Below are 23189 nucleotides of genomic sequence, written 5' to 3' on the forward strand. Positions count from 1 at the left end.
TCAATACGCAATCTCTCTTTACATTATTCTTGACGAGTTTGATGTAACAGTTTTAATGTGGATGAAAATACTTTCGAAAATGCTGTTCAAAAAATATCCATACCCATGCGAACGGAGCCTCGGATAAGACAAACAGGGTGCCGTAACTATTCATCAGGACTGGACTTGCATCATGAACTGGCAGACAAACAAAGGTAAAGCAAGCGAGGGAGAGAAAAAGAGAAGGAAAGAACAGGGAAAAGACCTGATGTCCTGCCAGTTTGGCATTCTAATACAGCTGTACATCTTCCCTAATCCCCTAATAATGGAGCCCAATCTAACATCTAATATTTGTAGCATACGCACGTCCAGGTCAATTAAAAATGTAAGGCATAGTCTAGGCCAACATATCCAAAACGCAAACAGCTGAGTGAGGGATCATGGAGTGATCAGAGGACTGCTCTAGGGGAGCCAAGAAGCTAGCTCGCCAGGCGGAGCTAACCATTTTTCTGCACCATCAAGAACCAAGGAGTGGAGAATACAATCTGCAGCGCGCAGGCATAAATCTGAGAGAGGGTTTAAAAAAAGAATCATTTTTTCATATTATATTACTCCAAAAAGTCATCACTCTTGACTAAAATGATTCCCTGAGCTATATTATATTTCCTGCAAGCTGTACACTGTCAGAAATAAGTTTCTATGCAGAAACACTGTTGTTCCCCAATGTACAAACATTACAAACATTATGAATGCTCATGGCTAGAACAGTGTTTCTTCCAAGTACAGCACAATACCACTTCCAGTTCATACCATAACAATTCTGTTTCTCTAAATGAAGATACAAAAGCTGTACCCTTGAGGTTACAACCCCACTGACAAGCTCTGAACGAGCTAACTAATGACATTGTCCCAGTTTTGTATTTTTTGTATAACGCAATAATACAAAAATAATCATCTGATGCAATATTACACTGGTTTATAAAAGATGAAATTAAACCAGTCCCCATAGCAGTGAGCAGTTTATCATGCACATCTGCAATATAGGCGTGAATACAATTACTGACTATAGTTTGTATTTCATCAGTTGTTAAAAAAAGAATAGAAACTGTCAGGTATTTCTCTATTTTTCTAATAGGATTCCACAATGCTTCAGTCATTTAAATTTAGAAAAAAAATTGTGAATGTGAGTGTGTATGGTGCCCTGTGATGGCCTGGTGTCCCATCCAGGTTGTATTCCCACCTCACACCCAGTGTTTTGGAGAAAGGCTTCAGATCCACTGTGACCCTGACCAAGACAAACCAGAGAACCTGAGGGAAATGTGTGAAACTCCACACACACAATATCCCGAGTCACACACCCTGGAGCTACGCTGCAACGCTACCGGATACACCACCATGCCGCTGTTTCCTCTAAAATAATATACAGTTCTCTAACTAAAGGTGTGAAAAACCTTACCCATGAAGTACCAGGCATAGTTTAGTGCATTTGTGTATTTAGTGTAATTAATTTGTCTCAGTTTTGTGTTGTTCAATGTATTATAAGTATCATTGAAAAACAAACAAATAAACAAAAAACACTTCCGTCTGTCACCTGAAAAGAGCCTTTGGTTTGTCACTAAGAGGTTCCCTGTCAGAAAAGCTTCCAAGTAGGGCTACATTAGAAAGCTAGCTGTCCAAATAAACCATTTTCAGAAAAAAAACTTTTTTTCTGAAAGTGTAGCTATACTCAGTGGTCATTTTATCAGTCATTTTGTAGGTAGCCAATACTATACACACTTTTTGAGTCTATTAAGAAACAGACCTTGTGAGTGCTTTAGTTCAGACAAAACATAAAAGCACTTTTATTCCTACTACCATTAGAAAAGCTGTAGCACTAATGATTCTGGAATGAGCGTAAACTGGCAGGCCATCAAAGGAAACAACTACACAGATATTACACAGAAGAAAGAAGAGATTCACACTTGGGAATGTTGTTCTCGCTGCCTCCATTTAGACGCAACAGGGAGAACAAACATTTACACACACATATGCTCCCCCAAGACATGGACAGACAGACACACACACACACACACACACACACACACACACACATAGTTAGAAGGTGAGGCTGGCTGTTGTTGACTGATGCCTGGGGCTTCCTGAGACACCAAGACTTCTCACAGCTTATGTAGATTTATCTCTTCAGTCTTTTCGTGTAGCATGTAAGACAAAGCTAAAGCAGTGCCACCCACACCTCCGAGCACAGCAGGAGACGTATGGTGGGTTCTTTCAAACGTACAAACTTTCATCACCACTAAGTCAATCTGATGAAGTGAGGAACAGAAGCAAACAAGGTAAATAACTGCTAATTAGCTTTTGCTTTGTCACTGTTTGTCCCTACAGAGAGATAGAGTTGAAGCTAGAGACAGAAAGAGCCGCAGGACACACTGACTAATTGAATGCACCTGTTTCTGGTAGGGATCAATGCAAACATTTAGGACATGTATCAGCAATCAGTTTGTGTCAGTCCTTGTCTGAGGTGTCACAAGGTCTTGTGCAGCTACGTGCACAATGCTAGCACCCGGCACAGTGGAATGACACCAGGTGAAGTGTGGATTTATATTTCGCTTTATTTAGGCCTAGCATGGCATGCATTAAAATAGCTATGGCAATGATAATGAGACAACAATATTGACTTTGCCTCACTGCCTTTATTTATCCTGTTGTCTGTCACTGTGTCGTGTTAAGTTTTAGCACCATGCATGAGGAGGAATTATATTTTGTTTGCAACATTATATCTGTCTATGATTAGAGGAATGACAATAATAACATGACTTGGTCTGGAGGAAAAATATGTCATTCCTAACAGTACGTCTGTCTATGATTAGAAGAATGACAGTAATAACATGACTTGGTCTGAAGGAACTATGTAATTCCTAGCATTACATCTGCCTATGATCAGAGGAATAACAACAATGACTTGATTTAGTCTGGAAGAACTATATGTCATTCCTAACATTAAATCTGTCTATGATGAGAGGAATGACAATAATGACTTGACTTGGTATTACTAAAATCCGGAGAAATGCAAATGGCTGTTAGTGTTGCCTGGTAATCAGGCTGGTCATAATCGAGCAAACTTCAGCTTCAGTATTTTTCTGGCACCAAGAACCCTTTCAACTGATCGTCAGCCAGCAGCTTGTGGCACTGTTGGACCTTGATCTTGGAGCTTGGTTCTCTGAAACTGGAGCTTGGATGTTCTTCTACAGCTGCAGCTTAAAAATGCTCTTGAAGTTGAGCTGGGTCTTATTTATTTTCTTTTTCCTCCTGGTTGGCTCACCAGTTCAATTTTGATGTACAAAATCTACCTCTAAAAATGAGCTGAGAAACAGCAAGCTGTGGAGGTAACTACAGCATGACTCTCTAAGCATATTATTGCATATTATTTTGGGAAACAGAAAAAACTAAATTCATTAGAAAATATTACAGCCAAGTACAAATAAAAATGTTAATTGCACAAGCGAGATTCAGAAAACAATTCCAAGCACCATCTCTAGTTGAGACCAATTATGAACTTGACTGATGTAGCTGAGGTTGATTAAGGTAACTGTCAGAGTCAGAATTCCCACCCCATGATAACAGTACTGGTGGTTTCCAGTGTTGCTGGGGGCAAAGTGGTATGGTTCCTTAAAAAAAAAAAAAAAAGCCAACGTTGACTTTAAATCCAGATACAGATACGGATATTTGGAGCATAAAACAGATACTGACAGGCATTGTGTGCACTTACATGGAAGTTCTGCCTGATAGAATTGCCAATGAGTGTGCATAATAACGATATAAACAACCAAACAAACACACACATATACACACACAGAAATACAAGCCCACGCCTGCCCGGGCATACACTTCAACAAAAGAGGTATCACTAGCGAAGAACAGGTAGTATGATACAACCTTGTCTAGCCTACTCCTATATGTGTGTGTGTGTGTGTGTGTGTGTGTGAAGTCAGTGCTAAGCGGCTACAACAGCCAAACACAGAGTCGTACACACAAAGACGGATGGAGTCAGATAGTCCTGACATCCTCCCACACTCCCCTTTCACTAGAGTGCTCTCCTTTTTTTTTTCTTTTTTTCTTCTTGGCTCAGTGAGAACAAAACCAGCCTGCTTCCTCTTCCCTGCTCTTCCACACTCATCCTCCTCAGAGCCAATCGATAGTGTCTTTAGCCTCAACTCCCGGGCACCACTTAGTAAAGGTTAATGCACACATGGTGGCAAGGGCCCACAGCAGTGCCGCTCGCCTGTTCCGCTTCCAACCCACCGCATCACCGACCTTCACTTTCCCGTGCTGCTCAAAAGCTGTTTCTCAAGAGCTGTTTCTGAGCGACACTAGGCAGACGGCAGGTCTTTTAAGATGTAAAAATTGCAGCTTGGCATGCGAGAGAGTTTCTTCGATTTTTAAAGGAGTCATGACATCAGTACTGCTACGTGCTCAGTGAAACCCGGCAGCCGTGATTCACCATGGTTAGAATGCCGAGCTGGTAAGCTGATGAGCATGCATGCTCATAATAGCCTTCTGTGGAAATGATATGAATTATGCAACATTACGCACAAGTTTCCTTCAGAAGAATTGCTTAGCAACAAGAAGGCCTAATTCTCTCCAATCAGGCCAGTTTCATAGTAACACAATCACAAAATTGAGTTTGGAAGTGGGTGGAGTGGACGCTGAGAAGGTTAATAAAACCAGTTTTCAATCACTTGAGAATTTTGTGTCAGGTGCCTGAGAGTTGAGCACTGAACTAAAAATAACTTTAGAAAATATAGTTTTGACAGCAATGGCGAGATTACAGAGTATTGGTTGATGGTGTGTGGGTGTGGTTGCTGTCACTACAAATCTAGCTGTTAATCAGGCACTCCAATTACACCCATTTTTATCATCAGCATCTTGGGAATAAATGCAAGAGTACAGTATAAGTATATAGTGCCACCATGGCCAAACTGAGAATTCCTGCAGCACTATCTTTAAAACATTACAGGCTAAATTAAAACCACTAAAAACTCAAGTGATTAATCTCAAGTGATCTTGGCTAATTCTTCAAGTCTCAAACCTAATCCTTGGGGGTTGCCAGCCATGATGTACTTTAAAGAAAAGAACTGAACAAAAAAGAATGACCACTGAACATGCCATCATAAGAATACTCGAACAAAACTGGCCCGTTTGAAGGGTCCGTGAGCCGACTCACATCATGACATCAAACAGAGAACGAATAAACAAAGAACAGCAATCGTAGAGATGAAAGAGGTGTACAATATTTAGACCAAAGATGGGAAGGTCTCAAAGTGCAGTGTTTATAAGTACATGACACTGTATAAACGTAAACCACCACATCTTTCTTGTTGAAAAGACATCTTTTACATTGGAAAAATATTTTGTTTAATGTATATGTCAGCCTGAGCAAGGATGTCCACTGATGTTTCCAAATGAGGGGCCAGCGATGGGATGACAAAGCAGTACTCAAATGTTTCTAGTGAAGCAAGGGCAATATGGTAAAATATTCTGAGACTTCACTGCCAGGCCTGAGGCAGCAGCATAATGCTGAATGCATTCATTCATCTTCAGAAACTGCTTTATTCTGGTCAGGGTTATACCAGAAAACTATCCTGGGAACAATGGGCACCCTGGATTGGATACTGGGAGGAAGCAATGCTACCCACTGCAACACCACTCTGCATTCCTTGTGACTCTTAATAAACCTGTTTGTTACAGCGGTGGATATTTAACACTGTCATATTTACTAGCATTGTTAAATACCTGTCGTGGCTAGCACGCGGTCTGCTCTGACCCTCAGACCTTCACCCACTCCTACAGACACAGCCAGGGATTGAACCTCGCTAATGGCGTGCCATAGCTAATGAGATGAATCTATCCATTACGGCGCTTTAATGAGATTAAATCTGCATGGCTAGTAATTAGTCACCGCCCTCCCCAGTATTAACTCCTCTCCTCAGAGACAGTAAGAACCTCCCTCGCTTAGCTTTGCCAGAGGACATTAAAGTGGCTGGACACATAATAATCCAGATGCTTCGAGTTGTTGTCATTTGGCTTTTTTTAAAAAAAAATCTTCCCTCATCAGGGAGTAAATTGATCAACCACAGTCATGGTGGATAAGAGCAAGTCTTAATGACAGACTGGGCAGTTAATCGGCGCTGTTGCTAAAGAGGATCGCTATTTGCTGATTCTCATTTCTAAGCAGATCTGCATGCTGGAGTCATTCAGAATGGTAATGGAGCAAGAGAGAACTTGCAGGCAGCAGGGCGCTGTGAGATTCTCTAAACAATTCTCATTATTCAAATGAATGTAATCAGGGGCTTATCATTTTTAGATGGATGCTAATTGCTTTGAGCACTTTCTCAGCAAAATCCTAAAAGAATTTTTGCTGGAGGAGAACACTGTACCATGACAATATTTGAACAAGCGCGGCATTAAACTGCTTTTCGCCTCCTAACTCAGTGGTGCAGGTGAGTGCAGTGGAGACTGTAGAGCTTCAGGTCTGTGCATTCGCAACGATCATTTTCTTTAGCACATGGAGTCCATGCAGTAAGAAAATGAGTGGTGTGAAATGGGCAGATTAGATTAGTGCTGAGAGGCTTTGATCATGCTGGCTGCCTTTGATCTGCACATCCGGCTCCTGACTGCGACCGCAGCACAATGGCCCATTTCACTTTCATTTGTGTCAGCTGTGAGGGTGTATAAAGAACAGAGCGTGGATGAGAAGCACGTCGTTTGCATTCATTTAAGTCCTAATCACAGTCACTTCAAGCTCTGAGTGGCTTCGCTGCTCTAGAGGCAAATAGGCCCACCAAGAGTCAGGAACTAACAAAAGTGCACCGCACTTGGAATGATGACTGCGTTTGCCTGCAATCTCGTGTTTGAACGGAGAAACATCATGATGTCTGTATACATCAAGTCTGATGAGGTGCCATCATCTCTGACTGAGAACAGTGCAAATCTCAACACAATAACAACCTGAGAAAAGATGGGCTCATTATCACTGACAATTCATTCCATATAATTAACAACACCAACAGCACGCAATCTGAAAGTGCGCATCCTTCATTCTCCATCCTCACTCTCAGCACCCTAATATAGTTTTAATGTCACTCTTCCACAGGGGAAATACAGAAGGAAGCAGGTAAAGTCAAGTCTCGGCCTGAGGGATGGTGTCATTTTTTTTTTCTCACTGCGCAAACTCAGAGAGGTCAAATTCTACAAGTCTGGATCGGAAGTGTCTAATACCCCTGCTGTTTACTTTACTGCTGAGACATCAATCCCCTGCAGAGGGCAAGAAGACAAGAAAACACCCTTTTAACTCATCAGTCCAGCAAACTCCAAATAACTACAATACCACTGGTTTAAGTATTTAAAAAATAATAATACTCACAAAAAGAAAGCTCTAGGCTTTTCATAGCTACTCTACATAAAGGCATATTCATATAATTTAATTCTGTTCACAGTCACAGAAGTAGCCTGTGGCTATATCCTGTCTCACAGAAAAATAAAATGGACTGTTTAAAAAAAAAATAGCAAACTTTTTAAGTGACTATCAGGTTTTGATTGCACATGATACATTAAAAAGTATATAAAAGCATGACTAAGTCCAACGTTTATAAAATTCGAGGCTACTGAATCCATGCCTACCTGGAGGAAGATTTGGTCTCTTCCTTTTCTTGCTGCCGTTTTCGGTACTGGTCTCCAGAGGACACTCGGACACCAGAGGCCCATTGGAGTTATTAAATTGAAGCGGTTCGTTGTTGGTTGCGGGGTCAAAGGGTAACGGGTTTAGTCCTGGGAAAGAGACACAAAAATAAAGACACACAAACTATTAAAGGTGAACTGAATTTAATCAATATGCAAACATTTGAACTAGCCAAACAATGACCCTGGATAGAGGACACCACTTCAAACGATCCTTGACTGGGACTCGAGGATGTCAAAGACAGATTATAAAGTGAGAAGTCCGAATGAGCCCCTTTGAATACCGCAGGATTCATTTAAATTCTCATTCGAAAGGCAAAATGACAGGATTATCCACACAAAGGTTCCCATTAGTTGTTAACCCCTCTGGCTCGTAATACAATCCCATTATATAAACTGACTTCCGGCTCATGTGCACTACAGACAAGCAATCAATATCCAGAAATTACACTCCTGTTCCTCCTGTGAAAAAAAAGCAGAGATAAGACAACAAAGGCCAAACTATCTGATGAATTATGGATTAAATAGCAACAAGGATACTGCCACAAAACCAAGGCACAATAAGCCAATAATTAAAGCAATTGTTCTGTTTAACATACAGATGTTCTGTTATCTCTTACAGTAAATGTGAGGTGCTATTCAGAAAGCAAATGGGAAACGCAGCACTGTTCTCATGCACTATTCATCAGCAATCTTTCTGCTGTTTTTTGCCTGGCTTTGTTTTTCTTAAGAAAACAGGAAGGGTGGAGTTCTGAAATGTCACCTTGTGTCCTATAGTTTCCTCTCAACTTCAGATAGAAAAAGGCTGACACAAAATTCACAAAGTGACGCTTTAATTGTGTGCCTTACTGTCCTGCACCTGACCTCCACAGCCTGTTCTGATGGTACAGTGAAACAGAAACTCTCTCAAAGAGAGGGAGAGAGAAACCAAAGGAACTGCCATAGAACTGGAGTGTACAAGCAAGTAAAAGCAAGACCAGAACTGAGAGGCAATGACGAATATGAATCTGTTACAGACAGTATAAAAAAAAAGAAGATGATAGAATTTGGAACTGTAGGATGCCAGAACAACGAAGGAACAGACACTGATGACAAGTTAAACAGGGCTTTATGTGGTATCGCTTTCTCGCTATCATTCTCTAGAGAGCTTTGTAAAGTAGTGAAAAGTCCTTGGCACGTAATGGGCTGCTAATGAGACGAAGGCTGCTGGTCTGTGATGAGTCATAGAGTAAAAACTCTGATTAAGATCGCTGCACACGCTCATGAGACTCTCGCTTTTTCCTGTCCATTAAACCAAGCCTTCACATGACAAATGAGATTTGATACACCTGCTTGATCCATAGCTGGAAATCTGGACCTTAATGCACTATGGATATACCCTGAGATGCTAGTTTATCAGGTCCACCTCTCATATAGGCGCACTTTGCAGATATACAATTACTGACCGAAGCCCATCTATCATTATGTATAATCTCTGTCAGTCCACTGCCCTGTCCTTCAATTGATTCAGACCATCAAAGGACCACCATTGACCAGATATGGTGACGACCACATGGCTACCATATATAGGTATATAATCACTTGGAACCCACTATAATTAACTATAGGACCACCTCTGAACAGATATGACAGTCCATCGTCACTTGACTACCATAGGACTATGTTACCCTGGACCTAACCATGGTTAATAGTACCTTTAATATGCACAACTATAGGACTACCTCTGAGCAGATATGGCAGACCATAACCATGTTACTTCTATAGGACTGTAGTTCCTTAGACCCCACCATGGTTAACAATCCCTTTGGACAGCCATAGGAGTAAAGAGATATGGTTGCTCATTTTCTCTTGGCTACCAAAGGAATATGGTCCCTTGGATGCCGCTATGATTAACAGTCCCTTTTTTATGGACAAACATAAGACCTACACTGACCAGATATGGTGGTTCACTTCCATTAATAGATGGAGTACAGGGTGGCTGACAACTTGTCCATATTAAGAGATACTAGAGAGGAACTGTATACCTCTAAGGTGTCACAGTGATGCAGCAGGCAGTGTTCCCGTCTCACAGCTCCATGATCCTGAGTTCGTGTTACTGTCTGTGCAGAGTTTAACATGTTTTTCCCATGTCCATATGGATTTTTTTCCAGGTTCTCCAGTTTCCCCCACCCCCAAAAACATGCCAGTATGTGGATTGTCTACTTTAACTTGCCCCAAACTGTATTTATTTGTGTGGGGTTCTTCGATGGACTGTCATTGCAACTAGGTTGTATTGATGCCTTTCTGGGATAATCTCCAGATCCACTGTGACCCTGACCAGGATAAAATGCTCACTGGAGACGAATAACTGAATGCATACATTGCATTATGTATGTTATGTACTGTTTAAAAAGGAAAATGCAAACTGTATGTCATATGTGAAAATGCCTTTAGGAGACATGGACTAGTGAGATGCCCCATGTGGTGCTACTGACCTTGACATGAACTTAAAAAGTGTATAGCTATAATGTGTAAACACATTATGTGTTTATACCTTAACCACAGTGGTGCAGACCTGGCTGCTTCCTGGAGAGGAGTGAAACCCTTCCATTCCCATGGAGTGGAAGAGTCCATCCATGGCAGAACAAAACATATTAGCTTCTACTGAGGAAATCAAATCTTTAAAAAAAAAAATATATAATTTTTTTTAGAACAGAAAAAAATCTTCTTTTAAATATATGGAGAATTCTTTTTTTTTTGGCTGAGATACTGCACTCTTCTCTCAGATTGTGATGCTTCAATAGAGCCACTGATGAGATTTAAATGAGTATCACTCCTCGAACTGCTGATAGGCGCTGAGGACTGAGACGGATGCAGATCACACACGCAGAACACATACACCAGTCTTATCTTTAGACAGAGTGCGCGGCAGAGAAGGGGGAGTATGAGCAAAAGAAGGCGAGGGAGTAAGCAGAGAAATAAGAGAAGGAGAGGGAAAATGAGCAGGGAAAAGGAAAAATGCAGAGAGAGAGAGAGAAAGGGAGAGAGAGAGAGAGTATAGAAGAGTGGGTGGGGAAGGCAGCTGATGAAGGGCAGTTCCTGTGAGCAAAAGCTCTTACTATTCTTCCAAGGGAACTGCAGGCTGCCGGCTGCCTCTGACACCAGATGAGACTCATGCATTTATTCATGTCTGAAGACCCCGTTTTGGTGAATGTTTCTCTCTTTTTGTTATCCAAGTCGAGCGATTCAATAAAATGTTTACAGGGGAATTTTAACCGTCTCAAAGCAATCGCCGTTGGCACGCTGCACTTCAGTATCATCAATGCCGTGATGAATCTCTCATTTTGAATACATAACACAGCCACTCTTCTTTTCAGATACACTGTTAGCTTTCCTCTTAATGTTTCTATCACAATGTAATAGTGTGCTTTAGAGGAACACAGCAATCCCTTTCCACTGGGCTTCTGGGCGTGATCTAAAAGTACAGGCCGTGACAACTGTGGGCTTATAAAGAAAACAAGACAAACTGGAAAAAGAGGAAACCAACAAGGAAATCTAATGCAGCACAGAGGAGACTAGGGGAAAACTTTTTTACCCTCTTTTTTTCCTCTCTTCCTTTCTCCCTGTTAGTTAGTTCCAAAGCCTAGCAAGTACACTTGGGCCTCACTGTGTGCCATGTGTACAAGTACAGTTTAATAAAATGCTTGAATGAATTTTCCCCACAAGTGCTTGTCGCATGATTGAACACAATTCGTTTGAGGTCAGCTTATGTTTAGTGAACATTAAACGCACAACGTGAGAGATCTCCGTTCCTTGATTTACTGTAGTTCTGTTCACTGGTTTCTCTCACTGTCTCTCTGCCCATCACTTTCTGTCTCCTCATATACAGCCTGCTCTCCATCTGGCAGGCTTGGCAGGTCTTCCCAAATCACCTCTCAGGTATGAATGATGCTTCAATTAATCTTGTAAACATGTTGGCTGGCCTGCTGTAGAAGTGTCTAATTTACACCAGCCTTTTTAATTAAGCTGGCTTAAGAGATGAGTTGACTCCATGGCTCTCTTGGGAAGACGAGGAAGACATGGAACAAGCAAGACAGTGTTGGTTAAAAACAGTTTATCGCTTCTGTATCAGATAAAGTGTTGCCTTTGACACAGTTGAACACAAATTCCAGTTTATGTGGCTACTTAATCAGTATTTATTTGACTTGTTCAACAGTTATTTATAAAGCAAAACCAAACTGGAGCTGAAGTCTTATTTCCAGTAATTAGCCACTTGCTTAAAGGCAAGTTCACTCCCAAGGTCAGATTTCTAGCAGAACTGCAGGCTGCACCCCTCAACCCCCACTGCTTCATTTTCTCCAGTCTAAGTTGTGTGTCTTGCAAATGAATAATTGTAAAGGAGTAGCTTACAGTCTAGCACTGGGACATCTCATGATTTATTCTTTTTTGCTACACCCTTCCCAAACACCAATCATTTCTACACCCTTCTCCAAACCTCTCACATATTAAATCCCTTTACATGACTTATTAAGTTTGGATTATTGCACTTATGCTGGTCATGGTTCAGAAATGAGTCTTGTGCAATCTATGTGCTGTTCATGGAGGGTAAGCTACAAAACGACAATAAATAAAAAAATAAAGAAAATCATGTACTCATTGCAGAGGACAACAGAATAACCGCTCTTGATATAATTTATTAATTGGGATATCACAGATCAGGGGATGCTCGGCTGTAATTTGATACAAGGGTTGTGTTAATTGATAAAGGTGACACTCACATTTTTTAATTTTTTAAGTATATTAGACCTGTCTGACCAATTGCTTATCTTGGCCTGGCCTGGCCTTGCTGAATCCTGACTCAACCACAAACTAAACAGGCTGAACTTGTTCACAATAGATATAAGTAGATTTTACACTTCAAGCTCTACACTGAAACTCTATCTCCCACTGAGTATAATCCAGGGTCACCTTGGACTCCAGCTTCTCCCTGGACTCCCATGTCTAAAGACTCCATCCTTCTTCCACCTTATCTGCGATAATACAGAAATGAGGTCATCGTTCTCTCAGCACAGAAATACTCAAGACATTCATCTTGAGATGCCTCTTTTATTTGGAACTGAATAAGCTTACAATCTTCTATTTCAACTCCAAAGGGTTTAGAATGCAGCTTTTGAAATCTGTGTCTATCAAAGCAAGTTTTTCTACTGCAATGTACCAGAAATATTGGTATGAAAAAAACCTCCTCGTTGGGCATCATTTGGGTTCATCCACAAAACTGGCACCAACAGAAACAAATGATATCTACAGTTAAGTCTAAAAACACTGGTCATTGCTAATTGGTTATACTCACAAATACAATGCCTTTTATGCTATATTTGTGCCATCAAATGCACCATATTCTTTTTATTTCGCAAACTGCACAAAATGTTATTAATTGTATGATCATACAGTGTGCCACTAGAAGTTAGTGAGTTAATAACAATGTTATTTTGATGTGATCATATTGTTATTATTAATTCATTTGAATTTAAATAATTGCCATTCTTGCCGAACTGCACAAAACCCTTTGCCAATTGGCCTTTTTGTAGCTTTTATCGTTGCTGTCATTATGACCATTCCAGTTGTCTATCAAGCTAGTGGAAAACTGAACTACAACCAGCACCCAAGGTTCCACGGGCTCCAGTTTCTTCTTGTGAATTTGAAATAGAAAAACACCTCCAATCTCAAGACCTTCCCTTCCTATTTTCTCCATGCTAATCTTCTTCTGCTCCCTTTACTGGTGACGATTTGTCTTACGGTCTGTCACATTGTCCATGAATTCTTAGCAGTTTATTATTTTTTTCATCTCTTTGGTTGCTGAATCCCACAAACCCACTGCATGACTTTAGGTTAATTATGCACGAATGCCTTCCTTTTCTTAGCTTTTAGTGAATGAGATATTCTCAAATTCTCTTTTCCATGGCTCTGGGTATGCTTGCATGAATACTAAGGTGCGGAATAAGAGATTCTCAGATTTATTTTCTATGGCTTTTCTTTTCTTCTTTATTTATTTTTGCATGAATACTATGCAGATCTCTTGTTCACCAACAAACTTTCTTTAGGCTGAGGCTGAAGTCTCTGTGCTTGGTCACCCAGGCTTTCCGGACTCCTCCCAACAGGGTCCATCTCCTCCATTAGAGCGCAGTCGGACAGAGTTATTTAGGCAGCACTCAGCAGCTGGTCAAAACCACTTCTCCCCTTATGAGAAAAAGATGAAGGGAAAATACCACTCATGCATCAGACAGAGGGAAAAGATAACATCACTATGGCTACAGAAGAGTGGATTTGAAGCAAAAGGAATAGGAGGTGTGAGTGCATGACAATGACTGAAAGCAAAGGATATGCAGTGAGAATAGAGAAAATGGGAAATAAAATGTAGTGTGGCCTGGGTAATGACACAGAGCAAGAGCTTTATCGCCCATGAAAGACCTTTATAATAGGGGTGTAACATAGTGCCACTATCTATACCCGGATCTGTTTGGTATTCCAAATTTGGATTTAAACCAAAAAATGGGCATGGTCTAGTTTCTTTTCTTTTTTTGTCTTTTGAACCCTACCACTCTCTCCTCTACTCACTTTAACTCACCTCCTGCTTGCGTGACTCAGTTACTTTATAACCAGATGGAAATAAGATGTTAATGCTATGTATGGAAGAACAAAGCAGGTCCAGTCCAGATGCTTGAGCCTGATGCAGCCGTGGCTCCCTCAGCCGAAGCCCATTAATGCTCAGTGCACTGCTGTCACTTCCTCTCTTGCCTCTATACGTCTCCATCCCTCTCCTCTCTCTATCAAAGGTTCTTTGACCTCCTGACGACAGCTTTGTAGCTTCCCGGTGACTCGGAGACAGCCAGTGAGAATCGGTGCAATATTTACGGTAACGAATGATTGATCATTGCAGTGAGGATACCTGGCTGTTGAGCTAGCTAGGATCTGAGCCACCTGCTCCACAGTGATTTAGCAAAGCAGCAGCAAACATGGAGCAGGAGGGCTTTATCACAGAGAACCGATGCTAGACCTTCTGCTGTGCCACTGGCAAACACACTCATCATGGATTTATCATCTCCCTAGTGTGCTGGGTTGCATTATGCATTAAAAACACGCAACACACCACTGCTTAGGCTGAATCGATGCAGATCAATGCAGTAACAGATAATGAAAGCACAGATGATCTGATGACATAACACTAAAACACTATTGGGCATTGTTTACAGATCAGTGGTGGGGAATGGAGGTGGTTTATTAAAGACGGGAGCTGCTCTGCACGGATACAGGGAGCCTCGGGGCAGGCCTGGAGGTGTTGAGCTCAGTAAAGAGGAGATCGCATATGACAAGTTATGATCTCCCAATTCCTGTAGAGATTAACACTAGGATTGTCACAGTGTATGATGGAATGCATTTCTGCATTTACACATTAATATATATATTTTTTTACTCCAGTGGTTCTCATCCTTTTTGTGTCTGGCTGCGACACTCCAAAAATGTAGGTTGGATTTTGTAAACCCCTCCCTCTGGACTCCACCTAAATAATACTACAGAAAATTCTGTTTCTCAGCCCAGCAGATATGGACTGCGCTGAAAGCCCTTTGGCTGTGTGATCTGCTATTGTTGTAAATATGTTACACTGCTACCTCTTCTGCCCCTCCCTAGCATGTTATAAACTTTCTCATAGACAACGGCTATCAAACACACAGAAGAACACAGCATTTCTGATCAGAAGTATTGGAAACAATGATCTACTTTTGGTTAAGCAGCGCTGCACACTAACAAGCTAGTTAGATTTTGAAGAAAATGCTTTAGTTCTGCAAACCGCCTTTCCTCACAGCCTCTCTCTTTCAGCTCATAATGACAATGTGATACTGACGATGTAAGAAATTTTAAGGAAAGTGTTTTAGCTCATGTGGCTTCTTTTCTTCCTGATTAAGCCCGGAAAAACACGCTCATAACATTTAAGGTTCAAGAAAGAAGAGCAATTTAATCTTTCTGTTTAGTTTTGTAATTCTTCTAAACGAAGATTTTCTCGATATTTTTGGGGATATTTTTAGACTAGACTATCACTGTGAAATAATCCACACAGCAGTATTTCTAGCCCACTATATCTTCTACACTGATGTGTAGATCTGAACCGGACGAATCCTAATCCTCAAACACACACCTGCTTGCCTGCTGTTGGGAAATGAAATCCGGCTTTCGAACACTGACACTGACATTACAAAAGCCGAGATCTGTTAGACTTGTACTTAGCAGGCTTCGCTGTTTCTCCGCCAGATGCTTTACAGTGCCAGTACAACACATGCAGCTCCTCAGCAGAGACGAGAGACTGAGAGCTGTCAAACAGATTCCCTTGCACCTTTAATATATTTTGACTCCACTCCAGTATACTGGTTTTAATGTTGCGGATTATTCCAGCACAGACCCCTTTCCTTTTAACACCACAGGCTGTATTAATGCCGGCTGGGCCGGTGTCACTGGTGCCGTGATTTATTCAACATGCACAATGTTTCAATCAAAGCCTTGCATTCAGCAGGGCCCAAGAGAATCAGAGCATCACAATGGTGGTGTGTGGGGGCTCAGGGGCGAGCCATTAATCTTCTCTGGGCCTGAACAACAACTTAACACAAAGATTATGCCCAATTTATGCACCTGAGGTGGGGGAGAGACAGTGTGCCAGTGTGTGCCACGGAGCATTAACACATCACTGACCTAATGCATTAAAGCATTTGTGGATTTGATCTTCCTTTCTGCACATTCTCACCTGTCTTCTAAAAGATGGGGGGAAATAGATACACTGACAGTGCTGTCGTCTCACTTGTAAACCTTCAGTGTAAAACTCAATTAGCAGGCTGAGCTGTGACACTGAAATACCTTCATGGGAAGCACAAAAAAGCAAGACATTTTGCTTAAAGAACAACTGTGATTGTGATGTGCTGGTGCTTATTTTTTGGTTGATGCTGCATTTTCATTATTCCTGTGAGAATCCAGTGTCTATCTACCGCTCTGACATCACAAGGGACATTGCTAGTGCCGTTACAATGCCGAATAACAGGAGAAAACAAATTCAGTGATCTGAAACGTAAGGGATAGGAGTCAGGTTTCACTGTTAGCTCCAGTGATATTCAATGTCAGAATAATGAGAAATCCAATTTAGTGGAGACAGCAAACACTGGACTCGAGTTAGAGACAGCTAGTCAGAGATCTGCGAGACGGTGCAATGTTTTCATTAGCATGAAAACTGAAGTTTGGAACGCAGATCTGTTTGAGCAGAGGGTACAGATGAGGTGATGGGAGAGCTGCACAGGCTAAAAAACTAAAGCACTCTTTAGGTAGAGATGAAATCCCAGTGGTGCAACTATCAGCAGGTATTTGAACAGCATTATGGGTAAGGTAAGAAATCATTAAGGAAAGAGAAATTAGATCAACATGTCAATGGCAGAAGTTTAAAGTAAAAAAAGTAAACTCGGAAATTCATTACAAAATAAATCTTAGATGCCACTGAAGATTGCATTAATTATAATGATCAATACAAATGTCATTCACAGAGGATTTTTCCTTTAAGGATGCAAATTGCTCATTTTTGGTTTGTTTTTAATAGACAGGTTAATGTTAATACCATAGAACCTGGCTGGTGCTTTTTTAAAGAGTGAATCTGAATGGTGGCACAGAGGCAGAGGACAAGCATGAGGTGACATTGTGTTGAAATAGGGGTCACAGTGTTCAGTCCAGCTAAGAATGCACTAATGTAACAGGTCCCATTCTGGAAGCACTCATACCTCTCTGCACTGCACTGCGCCAGCCACCAGATGCTGGGGAATAAATAATCACGCTGAAGGGTCTGTGTGTGGTAGCTGCTGTAGCACTTCAAGGTCAGATGACAACCTGGTGCTGCCACTCCACTAAGCCTGAGCGTGAGCGCCGAGAGCCCAAATTAGCCGGCAGACGAACTCTGGTCCACTAATTCTTGTGAGCATGGTGATGAAACAACAGTCATGTGGTGTACAAGGCAGCACTCAGCAAGAGTGGCTTGAGCGTTGATTCGGGATAACAGACACAAACGAAGCGAGATGCATCTCTATTCTTAGTTGCACTTGTCTGGCACGCTCACTGGCACATTTTGATATGCATGCACTGACTGCATGGAATGGCCAAAGCCTCGGCCAGATAAATCAACAAGGTGCCTTAATGATCTCGCTTACAGTAAAAATCTGAGTTGTGTGCGGAATTCTTACTGCTCTATTAACACAGCTTTTCACTTTGGTGCTTGAGTATTTCTAGAGCAAAGAGAAAGCAGAGTGAGGGTTTCAAAATTAATCCGCGAATTATAGTGAATTATGTGCTTAATTATATTTCTTATAATAGACCTAACAAATAAATGGCACAGGGGTATGAAGTTCCACAGAACAAGTTTTTAGATGTTGTCCCGAACCACTCGAGGCCAAAACAGTCTCAAGGCGTGAACAGACTGAAAGTGAAGTGAGGTTTTGAATGGATCAATTATGAGTTGTGAAGTTGGCTCCAGGAGTGTAAACAGGACTGCTGATTGGGCTTTAACGGGCCATGTCTGGCACAGCAGGCTCTTTATAGAGCACTAGGCGAGATGCTGGCCTCAAATCTGGCTCTCATGAATGGCAAGCAGTGTAGTTTTTGCTCCACCTGCCTCAAGTGCACACATGAAAGCGTAAAAATGCTTCGTTAAACATGTGAAGACAAACATGCATGAAAAAATACAAACAGGCAGCACAGAGGCGTCTCTATGAATACGAGCACAGAGAGACTCAGAGACTGACTCCGGAGTGACGTCTGACTGCTCATTAACCCTTCTTAATTATGCTTTCCGGAATCTGACAGCCTAACATGCACAGCTCTTCTCTGTCTGAACTGCCCTGTGTGTTTTCGTTTACAGAGCGAGAAACATTACCTGGTGAGCTGCTAATGCGAGCGCATGTTTGAACACTTTCACATAGCTGTCTGTAATCGTAATAATAAACTTAAATCAATCAAGAGAGTAGTAATGCATTTGGACTAGCTCTATCAGTCATGTCAAACTTTTCCTCTTGGCTAGTAATCTTGCACTTCAGTGTTTATGTTATTTGTTTATGGATAGTTTAGCATGTACTGCATTGGCTCATTAACGACAGCCAAAGGCAACAAACATAGCAAGACAACAGCAGCGTTGTCTCTTCAGTATCACAGATGCATGAATAATGCGTGTGTCTCCATTAATCATATTTCATCATCATACATCATAATGCCGCTGTGTTTAAAGTCAGCATTATGAAAAAAAGGTACTTTTTTATTATTTGTGGTTTTCTTTTTTTTTTTTTTTCTTGCCTGACATTCACAAAATCTGGTGTTATTGCCATGGCATGTGCACAGCCTCACTGCTGCATAGAGTTGTTTTATTTATTTATTTATTTATGGAACACTCTATCTCTGAATTTGATGAACTACCAGGAGACTAGGTGGAGTTTACAGTGAAGCTGTGAACCATCATCCTTGTTACATACACACATTAAGACAGCACATTTCATTACAAACACCAAAAACCTCATTGATCATTTATATGACTTGGGTAGAAAAGTCCTAAACGGGAACCTATGGTTATCTCCTAAAATGTATACTATATCCGTACTCATAAAATAAAATGCATGCTGCTAAATATTTACGGCTCATAGCTTTTTTAATTTTTTTATTAACCGCAAATCATGTTAAAACAAGCTCATCGACGCAGCATAGAGAATGCACTTATACATCCTTATAGGGTAGTTTTCTGTTACAATGTTCCACAGGGACCTTGGCCTCAGCTCTCAGCGGCTGGAAGTGACTCATACGCCACTCATCCTTGTGGGCGGAAAAAGTGTAATCAATCTAGGAATAATGTGCTGCTGACGAGGGCCTCCAAGGTCGGTGATGCACTTGACGCATGACTATGTGTACATGTGTGCAGAGTTGCTACACGAGTAGTGCTTCATGAACTCGCCTGCGCAACTTCTGATCATTTCAAGGATTAAAGTCTATATCCACTAAAGGGCAGGTCATAGCCGAAACAACCCCAACTGACATTCGTTCATCTTCAATAAGCACTTTATCCTGGATCCGGAGCCTATCCAGGAACACTGGGCACGAGGCTGGAATACACCTTGGATAGGACGTGAGTTCATAGCACACACTTTCACACACTCATTCACACCTAGGGTTGATTTAGAGTAGCCTACTCTAATCCGACTACTAGCATGTTGGGAGGAAACCCAAACGGACATGGGGAGGGTGTGTGAAACTCCAAACAGATGATAACCATGGACTACACTACCCTTAGTTGCTTACTACACGGTCACCTCATGGTTAAACATATCAAGAGAAATATAAAGATGCTAGACAGATCCAAATAATAAATATTTTACACGTGGTGTGAGCACTAAGCACCACAGCTCATAGCTGAAGATTTGAACTTACTCATGATTCATCCATCCAACAGAATTTAAGATTCCCATGTAGTCTTAAAGCAAGCGCCTCTGTTACTTTACGTATTGTCTTCACCAATAAATCAGAGGCTGTAATGGATGAGGTTCAGCACATTTAATAGGACCATACAAGCACAAAGACTGTTCTCAATCTCCATTTTTCAATTATCAAGAAATGGAGGGAAAACCTACTAGAGAACATAGAAAAGAAAAGGATGCGCTAAGGTTTTATTTGAAACAGACAGTAGGTTCTGGAGCCTGCGCTGAGGCACTGCTGGACATGATGGATGCTTTGTTGAAGGTTTCTCTGAGGGTGGGACTGATGGGATTGACTAACCCCTGAGGCGATACCTTCGGCTTATTCGTCTGACTGGTTTAGACCTGCTCCTGGCAGGCTCCGACTGTGAGTGGCTCTCAATACACCTGCTTATTGCTCACCTCAATCCCAAGCCAACTGTGTGGGAACAGTGGAAAGTCATTAAACCTTGCCATTACATCCAGCACAAATAACAGTTTCTAAAGACGCCACTAATGAAGGTCAACAGGATGAAAATTACGGGAAAACAATGACCACAATGATCCAAGTAAAAGTTAATATATTCCCATTAGAGTAGGGTGACATTTTCAGAAGTTAGAAAAAAAATTATGCAGCAGACATCATCGTTGCAGCCTGCTGTGCTCAGCAGTCATCTGAGTCATGTGTTGCAGTTTCAAAAACAAAAAAACACAGCTGTATGACTGAGGTGGTATTGTGGATAAACTACTAAACACACACAAGACACACAAGAGTTCACCTAAACCTCCGGGATATGCAGAGGAACACAAGTCAAGGTTGTTTCCTGGAAATGATACGACGCTGCACGTCTTTTGGAGACACTACAGTCTAAGCTTCTAACATTCATTCATTTCTCTCTCGAGGAAATTAAAGTGAGTGCCTCATTATGATCACTCGGGTTCAATAGATGTCAAATATACACTAGGAGCTCTTGCTGAGCTGTTTGGTCGCTGTGTCGTGGCTTCTGCTTTCAATAATTGCCAAAATTAGAGCAATTTGCGGCGTCGATCCCTAATATCCTGTAATTATCTCATTTTTCTAACAGCCAGGCAAACAAAAGACTATGACTGTATTCGTTTTTCACACAATGAAGTCTAAAACAGTGAAGTTTATTAGGTATATAAGGTATTTAACACTGAAATGTGTGTGAATACAAATCCCAGGTGATGAAATGTGGGATTGGGGATCAGCCTGTTTATTATCAGCTGCTCTTTTCTTTTCTTTTCTTTTTTTAAACCTCATTTCATTTACTTTATGAGAAGCATAAGGAAGGAGCTAAAATATTATAACAGAAAATATAATACAAAATTATACAAAATTCCTGTTTATTAGATGTATGTATATTACACAGTGAAATAAAACAAATATGTTTTCCTGTTAAGAAATCAACCTAACTTCTTTTCTTCTTCTTCTTTTTTAAATACAAATGTGTGTGTGTGTGTGTGTGTGTGCGTGTGTGTGTGGAGAATAAATATGGGTGTAGACTGATAAAGTAACTCACTGGTTTCTAACACAGGAGCAGCACTGAGACAGAAATACACAGGGTAGGTGTTGTGGATGTGTCTACTTGAGCTATGTATATATATATATATATATATATATATATGTAACAAAATAATCACAGAGTTAGCCATTATACAGCATCTCTGATCAGTAGGCTAGAGCTTTAATCACTGTTTGGCTTCTTAGTGGATACTGGATAAGTTAGATGATGGGAAATTAACTTATGTGACCCGCATGCTGGAGGTAAAGAGAGAAATAATGATGCATGAATAACAAGTGGAAGATTTTAAGATTCCAGTAATCAGCTTTTTTATCTCCATGAGAGTAAGACTCCTGAAACTTGTAATTTCTTTGTTCCGGCTTGCTCCAAAACCAGCAGCCATACCCCATGCCGTGCAAGCAGCAGCTTTTTTCTGGCTCGGGGTTAAGTGACAACATATCACACGCAGTAATGCACACAGGACATTATACAATCACAAGTCATTATACTGGTGACGAGGGATAAATTCATCCTTACCCCCTGCCATTCTTCCACATGTCTAGGGAGCCAGTGAAGGTTAATTTATTCAAATCTCCCAACCACTCATCTCTATTCCATTAAATAAAGCTAATGAATCTTTGGTTAGTATCTAATCAGCTTCATGCTGTCACAAGCTCCAGATCTTTTCAGGAATACTTTAGCGGTGCCAACGAAGAGACAGCATGGCCTCTCTGAACTTTACAGCAATTCCAACAGAGAGGTCTACACGTGTTGCTCTATAGCACTGAGGGAGAACAAAATAGAAAAAGAACAGAGAGTAGAAACAGACAGCGATAGCGAGAGCACACTGAATAGAGAGATAAAGACATCTGCAGTAGGATTATTTCCTTGGCTCTCTTTCAGCTGATGTTATATAGAGTTGGAGAAGGCTTTCTAACGTACATCACACTAACCTCTACAATTCAAGAGTCCTGGAACCAATACTACAAATACAGTTTCTGCTAAACACAAACCGTAATAATATTTTAAAGGAAATTAAACAATTAAAGCAAATCACGTTCCATGACACTGTTCCAGGAGACTGGTCACGAATGTCAAAGGAAAAAAAAAAAAAAAAAAAAGAAAACATTTTCATTGGTAGTATAATTCCTGCATCAAATTCCAGAAAGGAAGCTCCATAATAAATATTTTTATAATCGATTCATTTACCAAACTTTCACCCAGCCTTGGGTATTAAACCAATAATATTTCTCTTTTTTGTTTTAAAGTAATTACAAATTAGAAAAAAGCAAATGACAGATTTTAAACAACAAAGCAAAACAAACAAATAATTGTATACCCAGAAGCACTGAGTTAATTTAATAACCTTCCTGAATGTGGAACAATTGTTTCAGCTAAAACACACTTGGCAGCAGGAATGAGGAATACATATGATTTCAGTGACTTTGACTACGGCGTGGTTGTT

General features: G+C 40.9%; 1 protein-coding gene across 5 annotated transcripts in view; it reads right to left on the reverse strand.

Annotated features, from left to right (window-relative positions):
• enox2 (ecto-NOX disulfide-thiol exchanger 2) overlaps positions 1-23189 on the reverse strand; it is a 235967-nt gene that overhangs the window by 114260 nt on the left and 98518 nt on the right. For all 5 annotated transcript variants that reach the window (XR_008302279.1, XR_008302278.1, XM_026918721.3 and 2 more), the window contains one exon: positions 7657-7803. Coding sequence is in view for 3 of the 5 variants with exons in the window: in XM_026918721.3 (XP_026774522.2) it covers positions 7657-7803 (147 nt within the window). In the remaining 2 variants the exon portion in view is untranslated. The remainder of the gene's footprint in view (positions 1-7656; positions 7804-23189) is intronic.

Source organism: Pangasianodon hypophthalmus, chromosome 9 (assembly GCF_027358585.1).
Source record: "Pangasianodon hypophthalmus isolate fPanHyp1 chromosome 9, fPanHyp1.pri, whole genome shotgun sequence".
Taxonomy (NCBI): domain Eukaryota; kingdom Metazoa; phylum Chordata; class Actinopteri; order Siluriformes; family Pangasiidae; genus Pangasianodon; species Pangasianodon hypophthalmus.